The sequence below is a fragment of the Palaemon carinicauda genome, chromosome 25 (genome assembly GCF_036898095.1).
Source record: "Palaemon carinicauda isolate YSFRI2023 chromosome 25, ASM3689809v2, whole genome shotgun sequence".
Taxonomy (NCBI): domain Eukaryota; kingdom Metazoa; phylum Arthropoda; class Malacostraca; order Decapoda; family Palaemonidae; genus Palaemon; species Palaemon carinicauda.
Genome location: NC_090749.1, coordinates 96,516,547 through 96,542,539, shown reverse-complemented (window position 1 = coordinate 96,542,539; position 25,993 = coordinate 96,516,547). Strand labels below are relative to the sequence as shown.

General features: G+C 44.4%; 1 protein-coding gene across 1 annotated transcript in view; it reads right to left on the bottom strand.

Annotated features, from left to right (window-relative positions):
- Positions 1 to 3,392: 3,392 nt before the first annotated feature.
- Positions 3,393 to 25,993, bottom strand: part of LOC137619155 (uncharacterized) — a 49,017-nt gene continuing 26,416 nt past the window's right edge. The window contains exon 5 of the mRNA XM_068349342.1: positions 3,393 to 4,587. Coding sequence (XP_068205443.1) covers positions 3,468 to 4,587 — 1,120 coding nt within the window. The 3' untranslated portion in view covers positions 3,393 to 3,467. The remainder of the gene's footprint in view (positions 4,588 to 25,993) is intronic.

Below are 25,993 nucleotides of genomic sequence, written 5' to 3'. Positions count from 1 at the left end.
ATCACCGGCTAAGTTTAATATTGAAAAATGTTATTTTCATTAGTAAAATAAATTTTTGAATATACTTACCCGGTGATCATAGATTAAAGGACCCTCCCTTCCTCCCCAATAGAGACCCAGTGGGCCGAGGAGAAAATTGGTTCTGTGTTGACATGGAGTACTTGAGTACCTGCTCGACAGATGGCGCTGTTGATGTACACCCCCACCTGTATAGCGATCGCTGGCGTATTTTGTCCTTAGGTTTTTCTGTCGCGCAGCAGAGCTGACAGCTATATGATCACCGGGTAAGTATATTCAAAAATTTATTTTACTAATGAAAATAACATATTTTAGCAGCTCCAATACCTAAAAGCCTTTGTCTAATTGCAATTTCAAAATTTACTAGACCAATGTCTTACAATTGATTCATAAAAGTTAATGAAAACATCTTTTGTTTAGCAAATTTATTTAGAAAAATTTAACAATTCTTCAACTATAGTAACCATTTTTGAGACCATTTCCCACCATTCTCAGCAACCAAAATGCCATTATATACAGAATTAATCCCTTTTAGCTACATTATGTACAGAAACAGATATAGAAATAAAAATTCGCCATATTAATATCCCCACCAAAGCTTAGAAATTGATAAACCCGGTTCCTCTTGAACAAAAAGAAAATTCTTCAGAATATTAATCTATCACCTTAGTGTAAAGTTTCATGGCGGAGAAGTCGTTTTGAAATTACCCTGTAATTATTCAAAGGAACTAGTTAGAGAACTATTGAATAATTTATTCTATATTGCTTGGTGTTTCTTCAAACGCTCAAGGAATATTTTATCAAGAAATAGGCCTACACATTTATGTTTCTAGTACTGTACTGTATTAATTATTAGGAGTACAATACGGTACCTTCAAATTTTTTTTTCTATCACTGGGTGGCCCTAATTAATATTTCAAGCAATTGTTATCAGGAAATTTAAAGCTAATAATCATACATTAATTTCCTAATATAATTCCCATTAAGTACAGTACTGTAATTAAATCAGTTTAGGATCCATACAGATCAATATTTCAGCTATCTGAAATAAAAATTAATTACACTGAAGATGTGTTGTGGCCCCTTATATTTTTCAATTCAATTAGTTCTTATCTAGACTTAAAAAAAAATAGAATTCATGTAACTATGATCAACAACCCACTTAACCAAATTCACGAGTGAATTGTAAAAACTGCTAAGCATATCCATTGAAATAGTCAAGAAATTGGAAAAGCCCTATTGCCAAATATTTGTTGTAAATTGATGTAATGCTGTCTATTATAACTATGAATTCAGCTTGCTCAAAAAATTCCATTAAAGGTTTAAAGGTCGCTCATGAATGGCAGAGGCAAGGGACAGTGACATTGCCCTAGCAATCAGGACAATGCACTAGAGACTGACCATATATGATCAGCGCCCAAGCTAGGACCAGGGAGGGCCAGGCAGTGGCTGCTGATGACTCAGCAGATAGACCTATAGGCTCCCCCAAACCCCCCAACCTTAGCTCACAAGGATGGTAAGGTTGCAGACACTAATGGCACTAACGAGTCTGAGCGGGACTCGAACCCCCGAATGGCAAACACCAGGCAGAGACGTTACCAATCAGGCCACAGCAACCTCTTGGACTTTTATTTAAATTATGTAAATTTATACACTAATATTGACAGAGATCAGATTCATAATTAAAATATGCATTACTATAGGTCACACAGTAAATCAAAGAATACTTCTAAAATACAGAGGCACACATATAGTAAATATAAATTAATCCGAATAATAAATATAAATTAATTAAAATAAATTAAGCAAATAAATATAATTATGTATATAAAATGATATAAAATCTAATAACAAACAGAATAAAGAATGGAAATTGATGCAACAACAGATATAGTATGTCTGAAGGAAACTTGCTAAATTGTCATAAAAAAACTGATTTTCAGGGCAATGCATTCATCTCATAATTATCGACAATATTAGTGTTCAAAGGCCCTCAGACATTTTAACTTCTTTCCTGTCCTCATTTGTTCAATACTATACAAGGCCATGTTGACTTATGCAAAGTTTATTGTCCTTATTCAATTAAAAACAAGTTTCCTTAGACTAATAAAATATTTTGTCTGATAATTTATACAAGCGAGTTTAATAACAAGCTTTAAAGTTTGGCCAGGTTCAATCATATTTGAAGACATTTTAGAGTACTGTACTGTATAGCTTTTAAAAGTCAATGAAGTTCTTAACCCTTTTACCCCCAGGCTATTTGGAAATTTCCAACCCTTAACCCCCAGGTGGTTATTTTTTTCCCAGCAAATATATTTTTAAAATTGCTCTAACAGCCTTAATTTTTGTCATAGAGAGGTCAGGTTGGTCTCATTCTCTTTGAAAATGACTGAATTTTCTCAAAAAATTATCAAAAATATGAAACATAAAATTTTATAGCATTTTTTTGCAAGGACGTACTAGTACGTCCATGGGGGTAAAGGGATGGCTTTTATGAAACGTACCAGTACGTCCTTTGGGGGTAAAAGGGTTAAATGTAAACTATGCAGGTCAAGATATTATTTAGAAATACTGATCATGCACCAAGAAATTGGCACTAATAGATTTTTTTACCACCACAGGAAAATGGAAGAGTCAAACACATGTGAAACATTATCACAACTGATTACATATGTCTAATAAGATTGATAACGGGATTAACATTTTTTAAAATGACGCAATAACTATGATACATGGCAACAACTCCTTAAGTGCTAAGTCTGAATAAATAAAATAAATATCATATCAAGGTATGCTCCACTCTCGCATTTTAATGAATCTCTTGTAAAGCCTTTTACGATTAATATAGAATTATAAGAAATAAAACCTTATTTACAATGCTGTAAACATTAGGCAATTCAATTTTAAACGAATTGCGTTAGTTACATACATACATATACCAAGGCCCTTCCCCCAATTTTGGGGGGTAGCCGACATCAACAAAGAAACAAAAACAAAAAGGGGACCTCTACTCTCTACGTTCCTCCCAGAGGCGACTAAAAGGGACGGGACGAGGGGGCTAGGAACCTCCTCTCCTGTACCTACATCCTGTGAGACATCGACTGCGTTAGTTACCGATACAAAATATTAAATATTTAATTTCAACCATATACCGGATACACGTATAATGGATGCTCATACATCATTGTCTTTTTTTTCTTTAAGCATAAAAATGTATTTGATAATACAGGATACATACTGCCACGATAGTAGTAGCGACAGAAATATGTGAATACGCTATTAATACACTGACATTACCATCACACTCAGACTGTTTATTATTTCTAGTTCCAGTTATCAGTTTAAGATAGTATTTTTATCTTTTTGTAAACAGGTAAATCTTTTACGCATTAATATTTAACACTGTTGAAAGTCATTTTGGCATATCCAGCCTACCTCAAATGAAATGGTTAACCTTGCCTCCAAGAATGGTGCATTCGTGCAGCCCTTGATTTTTTGTGTTTGGAATGGGGCTGAGTGTGATGCAGTCGTATAACATCAAGCAAGTGGTCGGGGGGATACAAGCTCTGAATAACTTCAGCATTGGGTGGGTCATTCTCCACTAGCTCTCCATGAGGGTGTTCACTTGCTATTAGTAATTGATCAATATTTTCCGGAGGCAACTCTGTGATTAATTGTGCTTGAGGGTGGAATTCTGCAATTATATTTATGTTTGGTGGTTTTTCCTGTATGGTCAAGATTGGAGAATGAGTCTGAAAAGAATCTGGAGTCGTTGAAGGTTCATCGTCAACTGGGGACACTATGTGATCTTCCTTGTTAGGATCCTTCTCGGTCTCAGGTGTATGGCTTACACCTAGTTCTAAGGATTCCTGGGAGAGCACAGCAGATGGAGTGGGTCGCTCATTTTGACCATCTACTTGCATGTGTTCAAAGCTAGAAGTTTCCTCATTAGTTTTATTTCCTGCTTGTGTTTTATTCTTGATTGTATTCTGCATCAAATCCACGTAGGGAGTGGAGGCTTGAGCTACTTGTATTTGCGAGAGAATCTGCTGAATAAATGGTTTGTGTTGATCATCTGTGCTAGGCAATTCCCCACTTTCTACTGCATCCCCTATAAGTGGTTTCTGCCCTGCTGGCTGTAGGAAGGAAGCATGTGGGAAATTGTTGAGAACAAACTGATTCTTTTCTATCCCAAAAAGTGAATCTTCTGTTATCTCGTCAATCATTTCTGGAGTGAAATGTGACTGCTCTGTGGAAACGTCAGGCAAGGGTTTCTGTAAAGCATTGATGGTGTGCTCGTACAAAAGCTGACCGTAGAGCTCTGCTTGTGCAACGCAGGACGGCACGTCTCCGCCGAGCACTAAACAAGCATGAAGGACAGGGTAGCTTGGTGCAACAGTTGGCTCTGGCTGCTCAGTGTTGACAGCACCGTCATCTCCACCAATGACATCACTGCCCTCCGTAAGACCCAACCAGGAAATTGAAACTGCTCCTTCGGAAGGAGTAGGACGTGGTACAGGCAGTGGGAGAATAGCAGTGTCTGTATTACCTCCATCTGAGTCAGGGTTCCTGAAACAAATAATTGGCTGGTTAAGAAACTTAAAATCTGAATAATTATAATTCTTTACATCTAAAAAGCAGTCATCTAAGAATATTTTTACAGTCATGAAGTAAATTAACAAGACAAAATCTAACTGTCATACACTAATCTCCAATTAATTTCACATGCTGTACAGACTATATAACTACTGTATACTTATAAACAGCATAAACTTTTTTAAGGGGACTTTATTACCACAATTTAAGCTTAATATGATTGATAGGTTTGCTAAGAGGCCCACGTTCAACCTAAAACAGTCCTGAATGTCCCTTTGGAAGTGATGCACATTTATAGTAAGAGGTAACCATCAAATTTATCACTCGTGTTGCAGTAATTTAAATACAACTAACTCTTTAACCCCCAGGCTATTTGGAAATTTCCAACCCTTAACCCCCAGGGGGTTATTTTTTTCCCAGCACATTTTGCAGTATATTTTTTTTAAATGGCTCTAACAGCCTTAATTTTTGTCATAGAGAGGTCAGGTTGGTCTCATTCTCTTGTAAAATGCCTGAATTTTTTCAAAAAATTATCAAAAATATGAAAAAAAATTTTTTTATAGCATTTTTTTGCAAGAACGTACCGGTACGTCCATGGGGGTAAAAGGATGGCTTTTGTGAAACGTACCAGTACGTCCTTTGGGGGTAAAAGGGTTAAAGAAAAATATACAGTACAGTACTGTACTTTGTTCAAGATGTACAGTATATGATGTACTGCTCTCAGGGCTCACATTGTAGATGCATTATTAGAATTTTTCCCATAAATATATTCAGTGATAATTATGTTTCCTTAATTGCAGATGGGCTACAAAAAGGGATGAATGCCAATTGTCCAAAGCTGTATAAAATCTCCTAAAAGAATATGAAGTTTTCTCAAAGCTCCACCAGGCCATAAACTGAACATTGATTACAAGCCATCATAGAACAATGAAGAATTGTGTACCTTCAAGCAATTACCGTACTTTTTTTCATAAAGTATTCAGAAACAAGTAGGAGGATCCATTTAAGTAAGTTTTCAGAAAATGTCAAGTCAATGTTGCTTGAATTCTTAGTTACAGTGTAAATAGTATATAGCCTACCAGGTAACGTTACTATTTATGAAAAAATTCTTAAAACTTGTTTGTTCTGAAACGAATACAAATCCTCATTCTTTACATAAGGAGATAGAAACTACAATAACCTGGAACATGGTTATAAAAACTTTTAATGAGGTGTCAACAACTCTCCCAGTTGTTAGCAGTGGTAGTGGGGAAGCATCACCGCTCCGCTCTCTCACAACACCAGCACTTTGATTCTAGCTGTGGTTTAGAATAGATGTTTTCTTTCATGCTCCTGGAACCGGCTTTCATTAAAGACTTTAATCATTTTTTTCTTTGCCAGGTGTGAGTGTTGACTTTGAGGTTGCTGGCATGTGGGTGTGTCCTGGCTTAGAAGGGACATATCTTCACCAGCTTTGCTCTTCGTGTAGAGGATACTCCTGCACAAAGGTGTCTCCTTGCACCGAGTGTTGGGAGTGATCATCCTCCCAGTAGGAAGAGAAAGTCCAAAAGGGATTCTACGCCATCTGTGTTTTTCTCGAAGTCAAAGAAATCCTGACGGCTTCCTCCCCTTCCTTTCATTCTCCCTCTGTCTTTTCTTGTTTGGCCTCCTCTTTTAAGTGATAGTTTAAGAGCGATGACCATTTACCTCTCGAGCAACCTCTGGGTCTGGAAATTGTTCCTGTTTACCCTAGCAAGGCGTTGAAACCTTCCTCCCTTGTGAAGTTCGCATCGTGGGAAGCTCTGCGCTTCCAGTGGCCGTCCTTGGGACTCTCGGGTTCCCCGTTGAAGGATAGGTTACTAGAGGTGTTGGTTCAGAGAGCAAAGCAGCACAGGCCATCTGTTCCTGTGGGGGTTGGCTCTTCCCCCTCAAGAGCTGACAGAAGGGAATTCCTTTAGCTTGGTCTCCCTATCCTCCCCGGGACCTTTGTCCTTTGTAGAGGATCCTCTCCCATCGAAGGATCTGCGGGGTAGCACTCTGGCTAGTATGGATTCAGCGCACTCATCCCTTAAGGTGAGTTGGAGTGTGAACTTGCTTAGCACGAGGTTAAGCTTGCCCCTCCTCATAGGGGCACACATGTGAGTTTGCATCCAGGACACATCCTCTTGGGGTTAGCACTCAGGTAAGCTCTACCCCAGCACATTCATCCTTCGGGGTAAACTCACATGCTCAGCACGAGCAAGGAAGTAACATTCGGGCAAGTTTCTCTCCAGCTCTCTCAGCCTGACGGGTGAGACTGTGAGCTGAATTCGTTCAGTGTGCAGTTGGGCTTACCCCTTCTCGAGCATGCCGACCTTTGAGGGACCTTCGGCATGCATTTCTGTAAAAGCTTCGCAGATTATTCACGAGCTTAGAGTGGTCCGAAAGAGGCTTGCCTAGTGAAGGAAATTTTAAAAGCAGGCTTTGCAAGCATACCTGCCCTGAAAGACTCCCCAACACATTCTTAAACCTTCTAGAGATGTACAATATGCAATTTCTGGGGAAACTCGTAAATTCTCTCTTGCCTCTTGATGTGCCTTTCGGCCCGAACCTTCGTGCTGTTGCTCCTGCTCAAGGCCAGCACCTATTCCTCTTCAAGGGCCAGCTTATTCAGCTCCATCTCATAAACATGCTCCATCTCATAAACATGCTCCTTTGGCTCCAGCTTTGGACCACGTTTCCAGACCGGACTATCGTCAAGAGACACGTAGGTTCAAACCAGAGGCTGCCGAATTGGCAAACCGGAATAAACCCCACATTAACAAATTGATACAGCAAAAAGGCCTTCCTTGGCATACGACTGAGAGCGTACACACAAAGAGAAGGACTTCAAAGTATAAAGAAAGAGCAGCAGCATATGCGTCAACAAAATCTTTTAACTGCAATGCCGTGCCTCTATCCATGCTCTGCACGGTTAACCTTAGCAGAGTTGGATGTGATGGCCTAATTAAAGCTGCAAAGAATGATATAAGGGGAACCACCACGGCCAATGATGAGTTGGCATCCACGTTTTTTGAGGGGATGAGGAGAGAATTGAGAAGGAGTACTGGAGATAGAAATATGACATACCCAATAAGGACAAATACGAATACGACAAATAACGTGGATACAACCCTCAATCTCCTAGAGGTCAATAATGATACCACCAGGTCCCAGGATGGGATGAACGAATACTTTGAATCCATGGCCGGAGCCACGAATATCTTGGCTCCCAACCATGGAGGGTCTCTCCCGTCTAGCCCCAATGGGAGTAGTTCATCAGATTCCTCTATAAGTAGCGAAGACCATGGAGATACAAATTATGAGTTGGAGTCGGAAATAAACCGACTGAAAGAGGAAATCTTTGGTAGGAGGCCGAACATAGCAAGGAATAATGGAAGGGGAGGAAATAATCTGGTAAGGAATGTTCCTCGGAAAAAGAGGAGGAGGATGGAATATGCGGTGACTCAACGCGCCTGGGACAAGAACAGAGGCCGAGTCACCCAGAACGCTATCCTGGGCAAAGACCCGCTCGCTAGCCCTGCCCTTCCGCCAGGGACAGTGGAGTACTGGACGGCTCTCTTTAGGAGGCATAGTCCAGCTAGCAATATTATCATAGACGAAGTACCCGAAGGTTGCACCATTCTTGAGCCCGTGACCATCCAAGACGTCGAGTGGTGCAAAAAGAGAACTAGTCTCAAAACGTCGCCGGGCCCTGACGGCATAAGAGCTGCCGACTTTAGAGCGGCGGCTAATGACCGCGTTGCAGAACTTTATAATCTTATCCTGCAGCATAAATCTTGTACTAAGGAATGGGCAAAGGGTAGAACTACCCTTTTGCCAAAGAAGGAAGTCCCCCAAGAGGCCGGGGACTTCCGACCCATTACAGTGACATCCGTGGTGACCCGCGGGCTGCACAAAATATTATCCAAGCGTTTGGCTGAGCGCCTCCCTTCCTCAATCAGACAGAAAGGGTTCAAGGCTGAGGAAGGTGTCAGCAGCAATTTAATAATATTAAAAGCAATGATGAAAGAGGCCACAACTGAGTCGAGGACCTTATATCTAGCCTTCATTGACTTTAAGAAGGCCTTCGACTCAGTAAGTCATCTGGCACTGCTGGATACAGCTAGGGCCGCTGGCCTCGACGAAGACTCAACCCAGTACCTCAAAACATTCTATTCGAGTATAAGCACGGAGGTTGCTGGAGTTGAGGTAGATATCACGAGAGGAGTCATGCAGGGGGATCCGCTGTCCCCCCTGCTTTTTAACATAGTGCTAGATCATGCACTCAAGCGCCTCTCTCAGGGCGTAGGGGCAACGCTACGAGGTGTGGCGATACAATATATAGCGTTTGCTGACGATATCGTTGTCGTGGCACAGAGCAGAGATGGTTTGACACTCATGATTAAGAAACTGCTGGATGAGGCGGGCAGACTTGGCCTTGAGCCAGGCCTGCAGAAGTGTGCCAAGGCCGGTATCGTCGGCGACCGCTCACGGAAGACCTGGTACGTAGATACCCGCCCCTTTACATATGGGAATACCCACATCCCGGTGACGAGTCCCGAGGGGGTATACAAATACCTTGGGGTTGAGATCGGGCTCGGAACCAATGTAAATGGGGCGAAACTGATTGGGAGGGCCAGAACGGAGTTGGGGAATCTACAGGTAGCACCCTTGAAACCCCAGCAGAAATTCTGGGCCCTTAAAAACGTGCTTATACCACGGCTACATCACGTGGCCGTGCATGGAGACCTTAAGAAGTTCCATTTAATGGGACTCGATCGGGAGATCCGAAAATTTGTCCGCAAGTGTTTGCACCTTCCGGGCGACACTCCACTGGCGGTGTTCTATGCGGGGTTGGCGGCAGGTGGCCTCGGTATTTTTAATTTCACTGAAGGTACACCTAAAGCCCTGATAGAATGCCATAGACGTCTAGCAAGGTCCCCAGACCCTCTGGTGGCGGGTATTGCTGCCGACCTGGCTCAACACCTTCAGACTCCTGCCACCATTGACTGGGGTGCCAAGCTCTATAACACTGTTGACGGATGCGGCTTGAGGGAAGCTCCCTTTGGTCTAAAACCAAAATGGATGGACGGTGGGACCCGCATGATGAAGGGAGGCACCTTTTGCAATGCCATTAAGCTAAAACTGGGGCTTCTAACCACCCCGGCCCGAAGCGCAAGAGGCAGGCAGGTAAGCAGCCGCTGCGATCTTGGCTGCAATGCCCCCGGAACCTTGCATCATATCACACAGGTGTGTCCTGCCGTCCAGCCGTGGCGTATAAAGCGGCACGATAAGATCAAGTGCTTCGTGAAAGAGAAGGCAATTGCGGCAGGGTTCAATGCCTTAGATGAACCCCACATCTCCACGACTAACGGGCTCAGAAAGCCAGATTTGGTTATCTGGAAAGAAGGTGTGTCTATGGTGATAGACGCCCAAGTAAATGCAGACGCAAATGTGCGTCCCCTGGACTACTTCGACGCTGCAAAAATCACTAAGTACAATACCGAATGTGTCAAGAGAGCCGTGCAAGATCTTACGGCGGCAACACCCTCAGTGACGGCTATAACCGGGAACTGGCGGGGGGTGTTGTCAAGGGGAACCATCAGCCTGTGTCAGAGGCTTAAGATCAGCATGCGTGATATTGAACTAATTACTGTGAAGATCCTGGATGGTGGGTTGGCAATCTATGCCAACTATATGGGTATGTCCGGTGGAGGTGACGTCTCCTAACCTCCCCGTCCATGAAGAATTGACCGTCCGACGTTCCTCCAGGTGCCGAAGAACCGGGCTCCTGTTGAGTGGATAGATGCCGGCCAGGGATTCAGCAGCGGTTTGTCATCTGAGCGTATATTTATAAGGGAATGCTGTACTCCCTGTTTAGTATGTAAGGCTAGTTTCAAGTTAGTTGTAAGACCTAGTATGTAGATTATATCAAGATCTCTGTAACTTGTATTAGGAAAAGAGTCTAACCTCTGAGAAAAGAGTGAGGTACTATTAGGTTTAGGATAACATCTTAGTGAGAGCTCTCAGGTTAAGGTTAGGCAAAAAAAAAAAAAAAAGAAAAAAAATTGTATCTGGTAAAGGTGAACCCAAGGCACCGTAAAAGGAGGCAGAACCCTCCGCCTCTGGGAGTCACTTTCCACCTTAGGACCCACAGGGGATCAAGATCTCATTTACCGAGACCTACAGGCTTCCACTGATCAAAGTTGTCGAGAAAGCTCCTCCCTCTGAGGCCTTACAATCGGAGACCATCAGCTCTCTCGCAACTTGTGAGACAGGTTGCCTCTACTAGGCCTCGTTTCCCTGTGGCACAACCCGATTATGACATTGACACATCTCAGACTTGACAGGGTTCAAGTTTTGAGATAGATGAAGAGTATGGATCAGACAATTCTATAGTTGAGCTCTCGGCTCCAGCTAGCCCAAAGACTTCTGACATGCTGTTAGATGTCAGCATCACCCTGCATGCATGAGACCCCTTACTCCCCTACTAAGGGGAGAGATGCAGCAGTAGATGTAAAATGCCGAGCTCCCAAGGCCAACATACAAGGTTAGAATTTCCTTGGTCAAAACTTGCAGCTGGGTCTCGTGCGAAAGTTGACTCAGAATTTTGCAAGGAAAGATCCCCTGACAACTGGATGATCTAGGAAATTACTTCCTCCTTCCTTTGTGAGACAGACAATATTATATCATGAATAATGACACCCCCCCCCCCAATGCTGCAGTTTCAGCCCTGACCCAAGGCTTGAATGCAGAGAAGCAGGGAGCTTAGTTAGTGGTGGTTATATACACTGATGCCTCAAATATAAAGAGAATGGTGAAAACATTGCCTTAGGCCTCCTGGATGGACCACTGGTTGGGGATGGAGGGGTTTTTAGCCTCCACCGAAAATTTGGCGGACCCCAAGAAACTTGAGGTTATTAAGAACATCATCCTTACTGGTGCAAGAGCTAATTGGTCCTGAAGAGATGTGACGCTCTCACCTCTAAATTCCAGAAGCAGTGCCAAGGAGGGAGATTGTTGGCTCAGACTCCTCTGTACGAGCAGGATATTTGTTCCCTCTCGAAGCCATGACTGAGAAGTGGAGGAAGGCAAGCCAAACTCCCTCCTTTAAAGGGCAGTAACATTTCAGCCTCCCACTGCCACTTACCAGGCCTAAGGTTTCTCTAGCACCAAGGCCATAAGAATGTCAGATTTGGCCAAAGGCAATATCTGCCTAAGAGAGGTAAATCCCAAAAGCCTCTCTTTCAGGCCAAAGGAGCCAGAAGACAAGTGGGGAGACCTGGAGGATGTGGTTGACGTCCCTCTAGAGGTGGCTTCCTTCCCACAGTACCACCTGTGGGAGAGTTGCCTAAGAATGGTGGCAGAGATGGCATTGCCACAGGGCCAAACCCTGGACAGTAAGTGTCCTACGATCGGGTAATGTTATCCCATTCACCAGCTTTCCTCCTCCCCATCAAGATAATTTTCCAATGCAACCAAATCAGTGAAGGACAAAGACCTTTCGGCAGAAATTCAGACCATGATAAAGAAAAGGTTCTCGACGGGCCTCCAGGCTTTTATAGTTGACTCTTTCTTGTAGAAAAGGCATAAGGATCCTAGAGACCAGTCATCGACCTCTCTGCTCTGAAGAAGTCTGTGCAACAGACTCCATTCATGGAGGGGTCCACAGCCACTGTCAAGCTGGCCAGAAGACCAAAAGACTTCATGATCATGGACCTAAAGGATGCATATTTTCAGATCACAGTCCGTTCATCCAAAAGGAAGTACCTCTGGTTTGTGCTTCATGACAAGTCATACCAATTCAAGGTGCTGGGCTTCAGCTTGTTGATAGGCCATCAGGTGTCTGTAAAAGTTTTCACCTAGTCTCACACACGGGCCCACGCCAAAGGTATTTGTCTCCTGCGCTATCTAGATGACTGGCTGATCCTGTTTTGTCTCGATCTGTTGATTGTGGTAAACAAGGACAAGTTGAACTTCCAGCCAAACCAGGAAATGGTATAACTGTGGATGAGGATATATGCCATTCTCAGTGGAAGCCTTTTCTTCGCAGGACAGAATCGCAAGATTCAAGAAAGTGGCACAATCTTTCATCAAGTGGGACTCGATGCCAGCCTGTCTGTGGCAGCGACTGTTGGGTCACCTGGCCTCAGAGTGCTTGGTGCCAAACAGTCATCTTCGCATGCACTCAATAATATGGCAACTAAAGAACACCTGGTGTCAGAGCAGGGATCCTCCTATTATGTTCATTCCAGTGGTGACAGTAGAAGAAAGACTGGAGTTGGTGGAGTCTCAACTCAAAACCTTCTCAGGGGTGTATAGCTCCTTTCTCCTCCCCCAGAATTTATGCTCTTCATCAATGCATCAGCACTTGGCCTCCAAGCAGGGGTCCGAATCAGAGCGCCTTTACCATATAGACTTCCTGAAGTTGAAAGCTACATTCCTTACTCTTCAACAATTCCATCCACTTCTATTAGGCCAGTTGGTAGTGTTGACAAGTGAAAATACAATTGTAGTGGTTTACTTAAACATAAAAGGAGGAACTATTTCACGACAACTTTGCCAACTAGCCATAAAAATTCTGCAACAGACAGAGGACATGGCAATCTCTCTGTCAGCCTGGTTCATACTAAGCAAAAGAACATTCTGGCAGACAATCTGAGTTGGAAGACTCACATAGTTGGATCCGAGTGGTCTTTGAGTCCTCGGATAGCGAACAAAATAATAACTTTGTGGGGTCCCTAAACCAAAAGCTTCTGGTTTTAAAGGCCATTCATGAATGGAAGAGGTAAGAAACAGTGACAATTCACTAGCTACTAGGACTATTATGCCGTAGAGACTGACCATATTTACATACCAGCAGCCAAGTCTCCTCTCCACCCAAGCTAGGACCAGGTAGGTCCCAACAATGGCTGCTGATGACTTAGCAGATAGATCTATAGACTCCCTAAAACCCCCATCCTTAGCTCACAAGGAGGGTGAGGTTGCAGACACTACAAGAAACTATTAAGCTTTTGTGGTAATCAAACTCCAGTCCGACAGTTCATCAGGTAGGGACGTTTCCAACAGCCAGCAGCAACAGGCGATATCCCAGGATACCTCCCAACATCTGTTGGACAACCTGGATGTCTATGTATAATGTATATCCCCCATTCTTCTTCTTGAGGAATTAACCCCACTTTCTAATCTGTTGTGTAAAGAGCACATCAAGATTTAACACCAAACAGAGATTATTCAGCATCTTTTCACTCGAAGATTTTCACAACAAGTGGCGAAACACTTGTCTAAATACCCCAGGGAGTCATCTTCCTCGGTAAATCAAGTGAAGTAAGCAATCTTTCGTTTTTGGTGTTGTGGAAGGGGTGCCAATATGCGTCCTAATTGCTGAGTTTTTACTGTACCTCTAAGAGAAAAAGCTCCACATAGTGCCGGCTTTTAGAACCCATAGTTCAGCTTTGAGTCTCGAGTTTAGACTGAAAAGATTCGACATTATTTCTACAGCGGAATTGTGTATGCTCATACGGAGCTTTGAGCGAGCTTGCCCTCAGTCGAAAGTTAGAACCTCTTCGTGGAATGTAACGTTAGTCCTGCATTCCCTAAAAGGAGCTCCTTACAAGCCCCTGAATTGAGCCTCTGATAGAGACTTCACTCTTTTGCTTGGTCTTGCCTCAGCTTTTGCGAGTCGGTGAGCTGCATGGTCTTTCTTTCGTCATTACCCTGTCGTAATCCATTCAAGGGGATGGTGGCAGGTCTCGTTCAACTTTGTCCCAAGTTCATTGCGAAGATGTCGTACCCCATTCAAGGGGATGGTGGCAGGTCTCGTTCAACTTCGTCCCAAGTTCATTGCGAAGATGTCGTACCCCATTCAAGGGGATGGTGGCAGGTCTCTTTCAACTTCGTCCCAAGTTCATTGCGAAGACTCAAAATCCGAAATTTACATCCTTCTGGATTTTGAGTCTTTGAGAAATATTCAATGATTTTGATGATCAGTTGCTTTTGTATCCTGTGAGAGCATTGAGGTACTATCCCAAATGAACAAGAGGAGCTCGCCCTCATACTAAACATTTGTTTTCAAATACAGGCAAAGTTAAAAGGAAGGACACTATCTTTTCCTGGATTAAGTAGGTCATTGACTGCATTTCTAATCCATCTCTTTCCCATCAAGGGAGACCAAGACTCAGAGCTCACGATGTCGGGTGTAAGTATGTCTCTTGTTTTCAAAATAATCTTTTAGTGATGCAGGTAGTTCAGGCGGGTGTATGAAAGTGTTAAACCACCTTCATAGCCCACTACCTGCAAGATGTAACACACCGGTCCCTAGATACTTTCTCTCTAGGACTGTGGCAGCTGCTCAATAAGTGGTATATCCCTCACAGGACTGTTAGCAGTTAGTCAAGGGCTGAGCTTACGGATGTAGTTAAAGATTAATGGAAAGAATGACTGGCCGCTTTCTTTAATTAATTTTCTCCTGTCTTGGGGCACAGCATCCGACTTCCCTGTCAGCTGGATCTTGATTATATTGCAGGTAAGCCCCATGTAGCTGCTTAGCTACATCATCGAGTGATATTTTAATTACGTTCCCATTCTCCTTACGAGAGGGAGATCGGGGCTGGGTAAACCCATGTGTATATTCGCAAATCTATTGCTTATATGAATTGCATAGACAGTGTCACGTTAGTATTCTGCATCAACTTCCAGCCTTGTATTGGCCATGACCCTTCAGCATAGTAATGCTCATCTCACGCATTATCTTGCTTAGATGTAGCAATCCCAGGTATTAATGTTCCAGTCAAGTGGAAAAAGAACTTCCACCCACCAAAGGGTGGGTCTCCTATGTAAAGAACAAGGGTTTGTATTCATCTCGGAACAAATGACAAATTTGAAAGTAACATATTTTTCCTAACTACATTACTGTATACAAACCTGAGTTCTTTTCACAAATTTTAGCTGCCATTCCCTAACCAGGGAAGTCCCGTCTATAATGATAGAGGTGATGTGAGTGAGCAGTGGGCGGTGCTTCCCAGCTAACTCTGATAACAACCAGGACGGTTTTTGACACCTCATTAAAAGTTTTAATTGCCATGTTCCATCGTACACTAGTTTCTATATCCTATGTAAAGAACTCGAGTCTATATACAGTAATTTTCAATATTTAACTTAGCCGGTGATTATATAAGCTGCAGCTCTGCTGCTCGACAGAAAACTCTACGTTAAAAATCCGCCAGCGATCGCTATGCAGGTAGGGGGTGTACTTCAACAGCGCCATCTGTCGTGCAGGTACTCAGTACTCATTGTAAACAAAGAACTCAATTTTCTCTCTGTCGTGCCACCGGCAAGACCTACTAATTCGCTGTTGCTAACTGGATTGGTTTTCACAACTATTTGGTGAAGTACACGTTTCTAGTTTTGAGCTTTCGCTGTGCAGGCTTTCTCTTCAATAAATCCTTGCATTCTTTTTTTGATATCGGATTATTTGTTGACGACTTTGGATAGTTTTTGAATTCCCCTTTGACCAATTCAAAATGGCTGACCTTTCTCAAGTCCCTAAATTCAGGAAGTGTAATGCTAGGGACTGTTCAAGGCGTCTTCCGAAGGCCTCTATCGATCCTCACACCGTTTGTTCCAATTGTCGGGATAAAAACTGTCAATTGGAAGATCGATGTGAGGAATGCGTTGGGCTTTCGGAATTCGATTTTATCGAATTCCAGAAATATACACGTAGGCTAGAGAGAGATAGAGTCAGGAGAAGTTCATCTCGCTCAGTTGATTTTTCCTCTCCTCATGCCCCACAACCTATTCCTTCCCCTGTAGTGGTTGCTCCTAATCCCCCTTCTGGCACTCAGGAACCTTCGATGGCAGATATGATGCGTGCCATCCAAGCTCTGGGTGAGAGAGTCGAGTCCTTGGCTAGTGACCGTAACCAGCTCATGGCAGACGTCAAGGAGTTGAAGTGCAAGAGTGCAGTGGGTAGTGATAAAGTGAGTGATAGTGTTGTGGATAGTGTTGCGCTTGAGGGTTCGTCTGTTCGTGCCTGTCGTCCTCCTAATCCGGGACCTCTTGCAAGCTCCCAAGTCCAGGGGAGAAGCAATGTCGTACGACCAAAGGGTTCGAGAGGCTTTAATCAGCGAACAGACGTTCCCTCCGTGGTTTCGGGCGTATCTACCCAAGATCGCCCCACCCACACAGAGACGAGAGAGCCCATTTATTCCTCGTCTGCGGAAGAGGTTTCTCGTAAGAAACCATGGACCAAGGTCTCACGACCTCTTAAGCGCAAGTCGGTCCCTTCCGCGCAAGTCCAACGGCCCAGTTGTAGCCACTGGGTCAGTTCAGACTCGCTGCAGTCTTCCGATGACTGCTCACCTCCTAAGAGAGGCAAAGCGGTACCGCCTCAGGCAGTCACACCGTCTGTCGCTGCACCTGCTCCTATAGACCCTAAGTGGTCTTTGCTGCAGACCATGCAGTATCAGTTAACGTCTCTGATGCAGGACTTTCGTGCGGAGAAGGTTGCTGCTGCACCAACCTCTTGCCTACAACCTACCACGGTTGTGCGTCCTGTGGACGCTGAGGCAACCTTCTTGCGCACTCCAGCTGAGAGAGTCCCGCCACCCATGCGTTCCAGTGTACCCTGCCAGCCGCATGTTGACGTTCAGCGACGCACGGAACCTTCCGTTGACGTTCTCGAGGTACAACACCCGTCAAAGTTGTTTTGTTTTGACGCGGTGCGTCAACCTCCGCAACCCAGTGTGGTTGCCTCTGCTCGCCCACATCAGACTAGACAGTCTGGAGTAGACGCTGTGCGTCCCCGCGCTGCTATGGTTGTTGCCAGCTCACAGACTGGGCAACAGTTCCATGACGTTGCGTCCGGTTCAGTCACGCGTGCACCCGTGCGACCGGACTCAGCTGACCAGCCGATACCTACTCCTTTGCCGCTTCCTCCTCAATTCTCGGATGATGGACTCTCTGATGATGACGATGCGGCACACGTTGATGAACCACATTCAGACCTTGACGAGCCCAAGACCACGCAACCCTCTTTGGACTTTAGAAAAGTTCTTGCTCTGTTCAAAGAGATGTATCCGGACCAGTTTGTGTCTGTGGCTCCACGCTCTCCTCCGTCAGAGTTTGCTTTAGGTACGCAGTCATCCTCGCCTGCCTTTACGAAACTCGTCCTCGCACGCTCGTCCAAGAGAGCTTTACGAGTTTTAGGAGATTGGATGCAGTCCAAAAAGAGTCTAGGGAAGACAGCCTTTACGTTTCCCCCTGCTAAACTCTCTTCCAGATCGAGCGTCTGGTATGCCACGGGAGAAGTTCTCGGCTTGGGAGTTCCTGCCTCTGCCCAGGGCGACTTCTCAAGTCTTGTAGGATCTCCCCGCAGGCTAGCCATGAGACGCTCTAAGATATGCTGGTCACCTTCGGACCTAGACCATCTGTTGAAAGGAGTATTTAGAGCCTTCGAGGTCTTCAACTTTTTGGACTGGTGTCTGGGAGCTTTGAGCAGGAAGATCTCCCCTTCTGACAAGGAATCTTCCTTGCTCATCATGTCCTGCATGGACAAGGCCATACGTGACGGATCTAGTGAGCTTGCTGCTTCGTTCGTATCCGGGGTCCTCAAGAAGCGTGAGAACCTTTGCTCTTTCCTGTCAGCTGGAGTGACACCGTGTCAAAGATCAGAACTTCTGTTTGCTCCTCTCTCTAAGTGCCTTTTTCCAGAGGACTTGATTAAGGAGATTGCTGCTTCTTTGATTCAGAAGGACACCCATGACCTGGTTGCGTCCTCTGCCCGCAAAGCCACCCCTTTGCCTACCTTGTCAAGACCCAGGATGGACACTCCAGCGTCCAGATTTATTCCGCCCTTTCGTGGCAGAGCCTCCAGCAGAGGAGGTGCTCGTGCCGAAGGGAGACGTGGGAAGAAGAAAGGAACCAAGTCCTTTAAAGGCAGAGTCTGACTGCCACCTTCTTCAGACAGCAGTGGGAGCCAGACTCAAGAACTTCTGGCAGACCTGGGAGAAGAGAGGCGCAGATGCACAATCTGTGAAGTTGCTCAGAGAGGGGTAAAAGATCCCGTTTGTACGAAAACCCCCTCTAGCAACGTCTCCCATCGATCTCTCTCCCAGGTACAGAGAGGAAGACAAGAGACGAGCATTGAAACAGGAGGTGTCTCTCTTGCTAGAAAAGGGAGCGGTAGTCAAAGTCCTGGACCATCAAACCCCGGGCTTCTACAACCGTCTCTTCTTAGTGGTAAAGAAGACAGGAGGGTGGAGGCCGGTGCTAGACGTCAGTGCGCTGAATGTCTTTGTCACAAAGCAGACGTTCGCCATGGAGACCACAAAGTCCGTTCTAGCAGCGGTCAGAAAGGAAGACTGGATGGTCTCTTTAGACCTAAGGGACGCATACTTTCACGTCCCCATCCACCCAGACTCCCAACCTTTTCTGAGATTCGTTTACGAAAAGGTTGTCTACCAGTTTCAAGCCCTGTGCTTTGGCCTAAGCACAGCTCCTCTTGTGTTTACGAGGCTGATGAGGAATATAGCCAAATTCCTTCATTTAGCGGACATCAGAGCCTCCCTCTATTTGGACGACTGGCTTCTAAGAGCTTCTTCCAGTCGTCGCTGTCTGAAGGATCTAAAGTGGACTCTAGATCTGACCAAAGAATTGGGTCTCCTGGTCAATATGGAAAAGTCTCAACTGGTCCCATCCCAAACTATTGTGTATTTAGGGATGGAGATTCACAGTCAAGCTTTTCGGGCTTTTCCGTCGGCCCCCAGAACAAGTCAAGCCCAGTTATGCATCCAGAACATGCTGAAGAAGGAACGATGTTCAGTCAGGCAGTGGATGAGTCTGATAGGGACACTATCATCCCTGGAACAGTTTGTATCGTTAGGAAGACTACACCTCCGTCCTCCTCAATATCACCTAGCTGTTTACTGGAAAAAGGACAAGACGCTAGAAGCGGTCTCGATCCCCATTTCCGAGAAGATGAAGTCTTCCCTGACTTGGTGGAAGGACAGTATCAGCCTCAGAGAGGGTCTGCCCCTGGCTGTTCAGACTCCCAACCACGTTCTCTTCTCGGACGCATCGGACACGGGCTGGGGCGCGACTTTAGACGGTCGGGAATGCTCGGGAACTTGGAACTCGAGTCAAAGAACAATGCATATCAACTGCAAGGAGCTACTGGCAGTTCATCTGGCCTTGAAAAGCTTCAAGTCTCTCCTTCAAGGCAAAGTGGTGGAGGTGAACTCGGACAACACCACGGCTTTGGCGTACATCTCCAAGCAAGGAGGGACCCACTCTATGACGTTGTACGAGATCGCAAGGGACCTCCTCACCTGGTCAAAAGATCTAAACATTTCTCTAGTAACGAGGTTCATCCAAGGCAACTTGAATGTCATGGCAGATTGCCTCAGTCGGAAGGGACAAATCATTCCAACAGAATGGACCCTACACAAGGATGTGTGCAAGAGACTGTGGGCCACATGGGGCCAGCCTACCATAGATCTCTTCGCAACCTCGATGACCAAGAGGCTCCCAATATATTGCTCACCAATCCCGGACCCAGCAGCAGTTCATATAGATGCCTTTCTACTGGATTGGTCACATCTAGACCTATATGCATTCCCCCCGTTCAAGATTGTCAACAAGGTACTGCAGAAGTTCGCCTCTCACGAAGGGACAAGGTTGACGTTAGTTGCTCCCCTCTGGCCCGCGAGAGAATGGTTCACCGAGGTACTTCGATGGCTAGTGGACGTTCCCAGAACTCTTCCTCTAAGGGTGGACCTTCTACGTCAGCCACACGTAAAGAAGGTACACCAAGGCCTCCACGCTCTTCGTCTGACTGCCTTCAGACTATCGAAAGACTCTCGAGAGCTAGAGGCTTTTCGAAGGAGGCAGCCAGGGCGATTGCTAGAGCAAGGAGGACATCCACTCTTAGAGTCTACCAGTCGAAGTGGGAAGTCTTCCGAAACTGGTGCAAGTCAGTATCAGTATCCTCGACCAGTACCTCTGTAACTCAACATTTGACTTCCTTTTATACCTAAGGAAAGAAAGATCTCTTTCAGCTCCCACTATCAAGGGTTACAGAAGCATGTTGGCATCAGTCTTCCGTCACAGAGGCTTAGATCTTTCCAACAACAAAGATCTACAGGACCTCCTTAAGTCTTTTGAGACCACGAAGGAGCGTCGTTTGGCTACACCTGGTTGGAATTTAGACGTGGTACTAAGATTCCTTATGTCAGAAAGGTTCGAGCCACTACAATCAGCCTCCTTTAAAGATCTCACTTTAAAGACTCTTTTCCTGGTTTGCTTAGCCACAGCTAAAAGAGTCAGTGAGATTCACGCCTTCAGCAGGAACATCGGATTTTCATCTGAAACGGCTACATGTTCTTTACAACTTGGTTTTCTAGCCAAAAACGAGCTACCTTCTCGTCCTTGGCCGAAGTCGTTCGATATTCCAAGCCTATCAAATATGGTTGGAAATGAACTAGAAAGAGTCTTATGCCCTGTTAGAGCTCTTAAGTTCTATTTAAGACGAACTAAACCTTTACGAGGACAGTCAGAAGCTTTATGGTGTTCTGTTAAGAAACCATCTTTGCCTATGTCAAAGAATGCTTTATCCTATTTTATCAGACTGTTAATACGAGAAGCTCATTCCCATCTGAGTGAGGAAGACCAAGCTTTGCTGAAGGTAAGGACATATGAAGTTAGAGCTGTCGCAACTTCAGTGGCCTTTAAACAAAATAGATCTCTGCGAAGTATAATGGACGCAACCTATTGGAGAAGCAAGTCAGTGTTCGCGTCTTTTTATCTTAAAGATGTCCAGTCTCTTTACGAGAACTGCTACACCCTGGGACCATTCGTAGCAGCGAGTGCAGTAGTGGGTGAGGGCTCAACCACTACATTCCCCTAATTCCATAACCTTTTTAATCTTTCTCTTGAAATGTTTTTATTGTTGTTTTTGGGTTGTCCGGAAGGCTAAGAAGCCTTTCGCATCCTGGTTGATTTGGCGGGTGGTCAAATTCTTTTCTTGAGAAGCGCCTAGATTAGAGGTTTTGATGAGGTCCTGTAGTATGGGTTGCAACCCTTGATACTTCAGCTCCTAGGGGTCGCTCAGCATCCTAAGAGGATCGCGAGGCTCCGTAAGGAAGACGTACTTAAAAAGGCAGAGTAATTGTTCAAGTCGACTTCCTTACCAGGTACTTATTTATTTTATGTTTGTTATTTTGATAACTGCTAAAATGAAATAAAAAATCCTTAGCTCATATAATGTAAACATTTATTGCTGGTCTCTACCCACCCCCCTGGGTGTGAATCAGCTTATATAATCACCGGCTAAGTTAAATATTGAAAAATGTTATTTTTATAATAAAATAAATTTTTGAATATACTTACCCGGTGATTATATATTAAAGGACCCTCCCTTCCTCCCCAATAGAGACGCAGTGGACCGAGGAGAAAATTGAGTTCTTTGTTTACAATGAGTACTGAGTACCTGCACGACAGATGGCGCTGTTGAAGTACACCCCCTACCTGCATAGCGATCGCTGGCGGATTTTTAACGTAGAGTTTTCTGTCGAGCAGCAGAGCTGCAGCTTATATAATCACCGGGTAAGTATATTCAAAAATTTATTTTATTATAAAAATAACATTTCTATAGATACAAGATTAATTTGTCCTGGAGTGGCTTTCCTATCATGATTTTATAGCATAATGAGGGCAGTTTTACATGTAAATCACCTTATTCGTTCCAAGCCCTACAAAAACACATTAAATTTTATAAAAAAAACTATAACCTCAATGAAATACAACCAAATACATTTGAATCATTCCATATACCTAACCTAACTGTTAATAGCTGTAAATGAAGTAGTTATTGGAACATAATGCAATAATAAATGGAAAATAATACAATATGTACAGTACTGTACATATACAAAATATACAGTACCGTACATACTGTACTTTATTAATGTTACCCTTACCCTTACTGTAGAGAGGTATATTTTCTATCATGCATAACCAAAGCGTTTTCTTCAACTTGCGCATATTTTTAACTGTAGGTTATTTATTGTTCAGTAATAAATTCATTGTAATACAAGCCAGATTCATTGATGTTCATATCCAAGTGTACTTACTTTGTAAAATGAATAAACTTCTAACTGTTCATTAAACAGTTTTTTATTTATTTACCGAAATGAAAGAAAAATATATCACTAATATTTTGATATGCGTAGTAGCGTTATGCGTACGTACATACTGTATATACACACTATACAATACTGTTTAATATATTTTTTTGTTTAAAAATGTACATGTAAAATTAACTGTAAATAAATAATCGTGACATTAAAAGGAAAAAATGTTAAGATTTCTTATCTATTTACCGAAATGAAAGAAAAATATATCACTGTTTTTATATGCGTACATACATACTGTACATTACTTTTCATTGTTTTTTTTAATCTAAAAATTTACTTATTGATATGAAATATGGGAGCAGGATCTTACAGTGGCAACTAGCATCAAAGTAGGGAGATAACCAATGGGAAAGCAAGACGATGGTGGTGAGTTTAGAGTTTTGCAGCATATAAACACAAATGGAAAAATTACCTCTATATAAGGTATGTGTTACCCACATCTTATGGCAGAAAACCCGTGATGGGCACCCAGGGGCAGGCTGAAAATCCGGGAGCTGCCAGAATGGTTTGTTACACCTGAATTTAATCGGAGAAAATCGATAAATGTTTGCAAACAAGACCTCCTTCTCCCTGATGACAGGTATCCCTTGGAAAAGAGGTGAATGCATCTCTGTTCCTGATTGAAAAAACTTGAATAAACACAAATTGTTCCCCCAAAGGGAACAGAATTCTTATGCAAAGTTTTGAAGTCTAAGTACCTTTTGATACTTAACATACGATACAGAGATTTTAGGGAGAACCTGACAGGGATGGAGGAGGAGCCCATTTGAGACCAGACTACATATATCTGGGATTTACAGGAAAGTAGGGCTCATAAATAACCTGACTTTCCCCAGGGGATAAAATCATCGACTGTTAAAGAGAGCTAATGATTTATTGGAATGAGCTCCATTTTGCTTGGTTTCCGGCATTAGTTGACTAAAACCGAGAGCGTCCTTTGCAAACCAAGGAACGTCAAAAGGTTCTGTACGATAATAAGCAGCCCGTGCTACATCTCACAAGTGTGAGGTGCACCTGTGAAGGTAGCACGTGCAGCGGCGAAGCAAATGACCTTCTTCGGCAGTAGCTTGCTTGCCTATATTTGGGTGTGTCAAATCACAGCTTCCCTGACTCAAGGCAAGTGATCGTACTCAAGCTTAAGCACTGTGAACACATTTCCATGTGTGAGCAGCCCCGTGGTACCTCATGCAGTTGCTTGCAGGATAATGTGCATACAATAAAGCGCAACAGCATTGCTCAAAAGGAATTGATCGTTCACGCCACATAGCAATCAGACCTTTATGAGGAGGTCACCCGCTTGAAAGGCGCACCTGTAGGTGAATACTTACCTGCCATCACTCGTAAAACATAAGTACAAATTGATTCTATTCCGTCGGGAGTAGAGGCTTTAGGCAATAACCTCAAACTGTAATGTCTCAAGAGACTTGGGGCCAGAGGGCATGACAGGGTGAGGTGGAGGCCAACACCATATAAGTGCTCCGAAGAGCTCTTTATCCTATAGGGAGGAGAGGTCCAAGGCAATAACCCTGAAGGATTATGTATCACGAGACTCCAAGGCCACGATGGTGAGAGACGGCACTCAGCAGGCATACCCATCTGCAGCAATAACTTTGTCATATTGGCCTTGTTGTATTGCCGCAGATCTCTACGTCCATAGCGAGATCTGGGGGTTGTAAAAGTGAGCATGCATGTGCAACCTTAGAAGCTTGTGCCAGAACCTCACTATGGGGGTGTTGGCGAGCCACTGTAGTTGTGCACAGACCTTCTTCAGTGAGAAGAGCTCATACGTGCACCTCGCTAATTCTCAGTGTCTGGCTACACAACACTGCACAAAACTCTTGCATGAATAGGGTCTATGCATCTTTGCGTCGAAGCTGCATGAAACTTCGTTTCACACAGACCCTTGTCAGCGAGAGGAGCTCGCCTGCGCACTTCACGAATCCTTAGTGGCTGGGTGCGCTATACTCTTTGGCATGACTAGGGTCTGTGCGCACAACCACTTGTAGGCACTTCAACAGGAGGCTGGAAAGTAGCCTTTTGTGCTCATACATGAGGAGGTACAAACTTGTATGGTGGCAAGCAAGGCTGTGAAAATGTCTTCCTGTGTGCTAACACCCAGCAGGAAAGACAGGCTCTTCCCTGTAAAGGGGAGAAAGCTCAAGGCGGAGATCCCGAAAGGACTGGCCTCACAAAACTCGTAGTTTTGTTGTGGTTGTAGGGCAGTGGATGCGAGCGGCATCATCATCTGTGGCAATAACCCCAAAGGGTTATAGCTCACAAGACTCGTTGTGCCCTGGGGGCATGATGGAAGAAGTTACGACGGCAAGCGTTCAGCAGGTATCACCATTTGTGGCAACAACACTGAAGGGTTATTGCTCACGAGACTCATTGTGCCCTTGGGGCATGACGGAAAGGAGGCGACGACAAGCGGTTTGGTTGGTCTGGAGAGCCAAAACTCCAAAGGGCTGGAACAAGGCTCCGACAAATCGAGCACTTTATTCCGAAACCCCCGAGGGACAACAACACAAGTAGAGAGGCCTTTGCTCGTGGACGAGAGAGGTGCTCAACGCCGGGCAGAGAAACTCGACGCTTCATACGCTGCGAGACCACAGTGTGCTGTGTAATCAGCATAGCTTAGAAGTCTGACAATGGTAAGCTTCTGAATTCACCTCAAAAGAATCATCTGACTAGCAGTAACTCCGAGGAGCACCAGCCCGCAACTGCCCACGTTCATGTGCCGGAGCTGCATAAAAGAATGGAAGAGCAAATCGGAAGGCGGCTTCACCTTGAAAGGATCACTCAACTAGTAGTGACTCCGAAGAGTACCAGTCTGCAACTGCACCACGTTTATACGCTGGATCTGCATGAACAAATGGAAGAGCAGATGTGGAGGGTGTTGCAGCTAAGGGCACAAGAAGCTCTGGAGGGTCACCCACCCCAGAGTCTCAGAGGGTAAGACCATGGTCAACCTATGGGGAGGCAGCTGTGCGCTCCTGTTGTTCCCCTAACTGTAGCACCTTCGAAAGTCATTCCCCATGGACAGCAAGAGAGATGGTGAGCACAATTGTTTTGCTAGGGGAAGCAACGGTGTCCGCACCTATGGGTTTTCCGGGGTCAGTCAGTCATCACTCTTAACTTGTTCGTCCTCTGCAGCAGACCGAACAAAGTCAATGGGGAGAGTATGAGAT